Below are 6,575 nucleotides of genomic sequence, written 5' to 3'. Positions count from 1 at the left end.
AGAGTAGCTCAGGAACACAGTGGTCAGTGGAGAAACTTCAGAGCCTGGCTCTTCTCTTCCTTCCCGTGGTTGCAGAGGTTCTGGAAGCACTTTTGTTGGCAAGAAGGCAGTGGGAATAGGCAGCTCTTTCCCATTTCAAGCAGCAGAGCCCACTGCAGACGTGTGCTGCTCCTTGCCAATGGCCGCTTGCAGGAAGCTTGGTCCCATGTCCAAATCACCTCCCCAGCCCCGTGGGTGTTTAAATAAGACAACTGCAAGATACACAACCAACGTTTTGTTCCACCTTTATTTTAACAATCAGATAAAAACAGAACCATAGTTTTAAAAGTCATTACATGGCAATTATAAAGTGCATTTTCCACTTGAATGTTGTGTACAAAAATATCTTTTAAAAACAAACATGCAAAACACCCCACAAGGCACTTCCAGGCATAGAGCAAGGAGAGCAACCCCTCACTTCTATGTTCACATTGGCAATGGAGAAAGGGAAAAGGGGAAAGACCACAAGTAGTATTTTTAAACCATTATTGGTCAAATAGTCAGTTCCCAGCCTAGCTTTTACTTATGGCATTGCTATTCTTGCTTATCTTCCACATTCCTCCCTAAGCACACCCCCATTCACAACCTGAAAATGAACAGGCCCCTAAGGAGATACCACCATCCGCAGCACCCCAGACACACATGCCTTGTTTCGGCCCACAAACAGCTCTCCATAGGCATGACAGCACACCAGGAGAACATGACTACAGTCGGTGTCTTACAGGATTAACACCATACACTAAATCAAAAAAAAGTGTCACTCAGACTTGCTTTAAGTTTAAAACCAGCTTCAAGCCAAGCTAGGCAACAGTCCCTTCAAGAGAGACCAGGGCTGACTCAGGAAGCTGCTTGAACAGAGGAACCAAGCCTGATGGGCTCTGGGCCAGCAAGCAGATTTACCACCGGACTAAGTGATCAAGGACAGCAACGACACGCATGGACATGGCTTTTGAAAAAGCAGCAGCTGAAGGCTAGCTATTTATTCTTCCTGCAAGCTCTTCTTGTCCCTTTCAGCAGCCAACAGTGATCATTGCATCCCCTCTAGGTTAGGGTAAAACAGCTTGTGAGTATTTTGTACAGTAGTCTCCAGAATTAAAAGCTAGGTTTAAAAACTTAAGTAGTATAGCCCATTGCTTCTCTCCAGCCCATCCATAGGCTATTTAGGCACCCAAAAAATTATATAAAGCTTATGCACTAGAAAAAGTAAGAATCCCTTGACCTCTCTTTCTACAAACTATTCAGCACTCTCCCTTTGAGCTGAGGGATTAAGTTATTCTGCTCAACTAGCACGCGAGCAGCTGTGTGAGGCTGTTTGGCACTGTACGAGCTGGCCACCTCACCTCAGCACCAGCCTAGAAGACAAGCCACCTCTCTGAAGATGGGGATGGCTCACATCGGTGATTTGTTTCACGTCCAGGGGTGGTGTCAGGATAACCCCACACCTCACACTCCTCCCAGGCAGTTCTTTGCACAGGTGGGGCGAGACACTTCTTACAGACAGAGATGCAAAGTTTGGGCATTTACAGGTCAAAATGGCAGCTACTGCTATGACAGCAAGGGAAACCCAGCACGTTGATGTTCATCCAGTATAGCCACGGCATCCTCACATGTGAGCAGTGCCACACCATTAGCTGCCAAGCAGTCCACAGCATGGAGTAACAAACCAGTAGGAGATCTTTTTGAAAAAAAAAAAAAAGAAAACACGTCATTTCCAAAGCTTGTTTGTCCCAAAGCATTGCTGGGACCGCAGGTACCACCCCTCTCTCGGTGAAGGCACTTCCACCACAGTAGGCACACAACAGTCACCTTCTTGTAACAGGGCACAGCAAAGAGCAGTCCTGTGGCCCATCTGTGTTTAGTTCCTGGAACATCTGAGCACAGCCTCCTGCACAGGACTCGGGGCCCCAGCTGGACAAAACCCTGTTTTACAGTCCACAGGAGGAAGAACTGCATTTTTGGGGCCCAGCATGGCCAACAACTGATTTCAGATGTCCATCAAGGGGAAAAAGCATCATTGATCACTTGTAACTAAAGAAACAGGAAAGTTTTGAAGGCCACAGTCAAGGCTGTCACCCCACAGCTGTGTTACAAGCACCACACAGCTACAGCTAATCTCTATTTTTGGTAACGGTAACACAAAGGGTATAATGAGAGTTTTTCAAGATCAGCTGATAAAATAACTGGTGACTAAGGACATCAGGTCCTCTCCCACAGGCACATACGTCTCCTAATATGGCAGGCTGTAGGGCCAGATTTCCTATCACCCCAGTTGCATTTTCATTTCCAACACACCCTTTCTGCCTCCAGGAGGAAGGACCTCACACCACAAGGATGCGTGCAAGGAGATGACTCCATTTCCCCGCAAGCCAACCCCTCCGTTTCCTAACAGGCAGGGGGCCAGCTTTGCAAGGAGAACCCTGCAGCTGAAGCACAGCCCGCTAAAAATTAATACTAGAACATGTTTTGAAAAAGCCTGTTAACACTAGGCAAGCGATACAAACCAGCCACCACTACATAGCTTGGACAGAGGATTTAAGCGCTGTAGTGTTTCCCTGGAGACTAGCAGCTTTACAGAAGCGGAAGGAGTAGCAGCACTGAAAAGGCAACGAGCAGCAGCTCCTGGTCCTTTGAACATCCAGAGAGCTGGTTATCTGAGCCGAGGCAGGGCAGGCAGTCCTTCACGCCAGAGGTGCTTCCCTGACTGTAAGCCCGCTGCCAGCAGAGCATGCCTGGCTTTGCAGGGAGGCTTACACCAAGCTACATCATGGAGCCCTGCTTCTTCCACCTTTCCGTACGCCTCACATTCAGACCAGCTCCCAGGCCTGTGGACACGCCAGCAACAGTTAGTCAATCAGGACTTTGTCCTTGGGTCAATAGTAGGGCCCTAGCTTCTCGTAGCCCGAATAGCTGGGCCACTCGGGGAAGAGGCCGTAGGAGCACCGAGGGCTCCCAAACTGGTCAAAGGCACTGCTGAAGTCAGGGCCCTGCGGGGGGCGGGCGGCTTCCTGGGCAGACTTCAGTTCTGACCGTATGATCCTGTAATTGGTGCCCCTGTTGCTGTCCCAGTACACCTTCCCATTGCACTCAAAGGAGATGGCAAACTCTACTCTTTCGTGGGACTGAATTCCCTCAGGCAACCTGATGTCAAAGGAAAACGTGTCCCGATCTGACCCTCCGTACGTATCCTTGACATACTGGCATGGGTAATCTACAAAGTTTTTCCAGGTGTCAAACGTCATCCTGATCTTCACAGTCTTTTCAAAAGCGAGGTTCTTCACCTTCACTGTTCCCACAACAGATCGCTCCTTCAGCATACAGTTTTCAAGGCAGACACAGTCTGCCTGGAGGCGGTTTCTGAAGTCCAGGTAGTCCACAGAGGGCTGAACAAAATCCAGGACAAAGCTGTCCCTCTCCACTGTTGTCAGGCCCACAATGTCGTCTATCAGCTCAGTGATGTTGAAAGGAATATCTAGTGGGTCATCAAACTCTGAGAACACCTTCACCATCGTCAGAGCGAAGCCTCTGCTATCTGCAAACGACACCCTCTTCTTCACTTTGTTGTGGGTGAAGGAGTTTGCTGCTTCTGCTCCACTCAGCGCAGTCTTGCCACTCAGCTGGATGCAGGGCCGCAACGGCTTGCTTGCCTTCGGAGCAATTTTGCAGGCACACTTCTCTCTCCGCAGGGGTGAAGAGCATAGGTATAGCTGCATTGCCACATCCACGGCCATTGCTTGTTTGTGAGGAAAGTAGTCTAATACTCTGGAAGATGAGAAGAAGGGTCAGTTGATGTTAGAAAAGCATTTTAACATGACTCTTGTCAGACACATGCTACACCACTTCCCCCCCCTCAGCCAAACCAAAGAAACTTGCTTCCATCAACCCACAAGTGCCTCAAGCTTAATTAAAGGCAGGTACTTGCACACTGTGATTTACAGACACTGTGAGAAACGTGCTACAGCAGAAGTGGCAGGACCAGAGCCTGTTGTGCCCCTGAACAAGATCTCTTCTGATTGCTACGGGGACAGAGTCACCATTTCAAGACGCATGCAGGCACTGCCCTACCAGGCTAGCAATAGCAGGCTTCAGAGCATTTCTGACCCAAAGTAAAATCCATGGCTCAGACCTGCTGATGTCCACAAAATCCAGAGATTATCAAATTCCAGTGCTACATAAAGCACTGTTCCTGCCATGCTCACCTCCCTCCAGGACATACTCTCCCCAGGGCATCGGATGCTGTTGTAGGAGCAGGAACTCAAGTTTGTCACAAGCTGCGGGACACAACTAACCTCACTTATCATAAAACCCCAGATGTCTGGTATTTTTTAGAGACTAAAAAGCACTCATTCAGTTCAGGTATGTACTTTGCTCATCACTGTCTCCCAGAACTGCTCCACCTAAAATGCCTGCAAGTGGTATCGTAAGGATAGCAAGAAGTCTGATACAGCAGCAGGGTAGAGACTGTGCTGACATTACTCCACACCTACAGAGGAGCTGCTTTCTCCCCTCTACTGCACTTTAAAACAGATGTCAGCTCAGATGGTCCAGCAGATTTTTACCTCCAGCACAGAGTTTGCACCTCAAGCCCCCACAGCACTTGCACTGAGGCCCTGGGAGACACCTGTATAGCCACAGGGCTCTGCCAAACGCAACTCACCTACTCAAGGTTGACCAAGCCTTTGGAAACAAGTCCTTCCCGCGGAAGGCACAGGCTGTGTGCCCCTCCACCACGGCCTCTCCTCCTCCAGCATCCCGCCCATTCCCCCAGGGATGCGGCACCATCCCTCTCTGTGCACCCACTCTAGCACGGCTCCTACCCAGCACCTCACCAGATGTAGCCCCAGAGTTGCCTCTGCAGCCAGGCAGCTCCCAGAACATCGTGCCTATCGCTCCCGCCCTTACACTGAGGTTAGGCTGGATGCTTTTGGCAGACTCTTTGGCCTGGCTCTGGATAAACCGCTGGACAGATTTATCACACACCGCGTTGCAGCTGACCTTAAACACAACAGTATCCCCTTAATAAAAATCCCCTGTTCGGCTGCAGGCCAGGCTCCAAAACTGCTCCCACCGCAGCTGAGCACTGGCTGCCAAAGCCACGCACAGCCAGCTCCGGTACTTGATCGCTGCCCCCGTGCCAAGAAAAAGCAAGAGCTACGCTCTCCAATTCAGTGCTTTAACTCCCCACCCTGCAAGACCAACAGAGCAGCTCTGAGCAGGCTTTCACAGCATCCACTCAGCAAGAGGGAATCTGTTTAATCAGAGCACGTGCGCCAGGGCTTGCTTCCCCACACACCCACCGGCTAACGCCTTCTGCATTGCCTCCTTCCTTTCAGCTCAAGGGCAGCTGTACAGGACAGACAGCAGGTCCACCTGTCTGCTAGCACTGTTCTACTCATCTCTACTTGGTTTTGCCAAGTCTTTATTCACACACACTTTATAAAGGTCATTTCCTCCTTGAAATTAATGCAGCCTCCAATGCCTCTCTCTCACTTGTGCCAGTTTCATCTGCATTGCGTCTTCAACCAGGGAAATCTATTCAGCTGAATTCCCATAACTGCTGAGAAGTCAGGTTTCTTAGTAAGCCATGGTTATTCACAATTTTTAGAATGAAGAGGCATGAAATATCCAGCCCAATTTGCATTACTTGGAGCTTTTTCCAAGCTAAGAACTATAGTAAAAGCTTTTCATACCTACTATTAGGCTGAGCTCCATGCTTTTACAGTGTTTTTCAGCTCATTTGATACCCCAGACATCTCCTTCTGCACTTGAGCGCCTGCTGATGCCCAACTCCCAGTCAACAGAGGAATGTTTCCCTTCTGGGGCTAGCATTGGCCATCTTGAACTTCAGATGCTTTGAAGGTAGAAGCAAGGAAATAGTTTTGAACGCTCACACAGTAAAGGGATCTCTAGGAAGCAAGCAGTCCAAGGCAGGCAGCCCCACACAGGTAGAGGGGCTGATTCCTTTCCCCCTCCTCTCACAAGGAAGACAGCCTGGATTCTGCCTCCGGACATCATCCCACCGCTTTACCCCCTCCAGAAGAGGATGTCACCACTCCCTCCTCCCCTTCTAGGAAGGAGAAGCAAGTCAGAGCAACAGAATTATTTACACCTACATTTACCCAAACCCATCGATTGCCTCCATCCTGCTGCCAGCACCACTTGCAAAGAGGCAACCCTTTTGCAGAGGCCTCGGTCTGCAGCAGCTGCTAAGCCAGAAATTTGTAGACGGGACACGCTGCCGGGTGAAGCAGGGCTCGGGCTTTCTGCCCTCTCCTCCCCGCCGGTGCAGGAAAGGCCAAGCCGTCCCGAGGGCACAGCCCAGCTCTCACGGGCATTTAACGACACCGTAACCCCGCTGCAGCCCGCCCCTTCTGCAAACGAAAGCAGCGCCGCAAGCCTGAGCCGAGCCCCACCGGGGCCGCCCCGGTGAGCCCGCGGCGGGGGGGAGGCAGCAGGGCAGAGCCCCAAGGCTACTGCGCCCGGCTCACCCGGGGAGCTACAGGAGCCAAGCCGGGAGGAGCCCGGCCCGCCCCGGGAGC

General features: G+C 50.7%; 1 protein-coding gene across 1 annotated transcript; it reads right to left on the bottom strand.

Annotated features, from left to right (window-relative positions):
* Window positions 1-2,168: 2,168 nt before the first annotated feature.
* PPP1R3B (protein phosphatase 1 regulatory subunit 3B) lies at window positions 2,169-5,799 on the bottom strand. The gene is made up of 2 exons (XM_009634834.2): window positions 5,727-5,799; window positions 2,169-3,798 (listed from the first exon to the last, which is right to left on the bottom strand). Exon 2 carries the CDS (start codon window positions 3,765-3,767, stop codon window positions 2,910-2,912), a length of 858 nt encoding a protein of 285 aa, XP_009633129.1. The 5' UTR covers window positions 3,768-3,798; window positions 5,727-5,799; the 3' UTR covers window positions 2,169-2,909.
* Between the last annotated feature and the right edge of the window lie 776 nt (window positions 5,800-6,575).

The sequence above is a fragment of the Egretta garzetta genome, unplaced genomic scaffold, assembly GCF_000687185.1.
Source record: "Egretta garzetta isolate BGI_Z169 unplaced genomic scaffold, ASM68718v1 scaffold32, whole genome shotgun sequence".
NCBI lineage: Eukaryota > Metazoa > Chordata > Aves > Pelecaniformes > Ardeidae > Egretta > Egretta garzetta.
The sequence above is the reverse complement of the archived record's forward strand: the minus strand, read 5'-3'. Positions and strand labels throughout refer to the sequence as shown.

Coding starts and splice junctions, on each gene's coding strand:
- PPP1R3B (XM_009634834.2), bottom strand. CDS start 3,767: ATGGCCGTGGATGTGGCAATGCAGCTATACCTATGCTCTTCACCCCTG.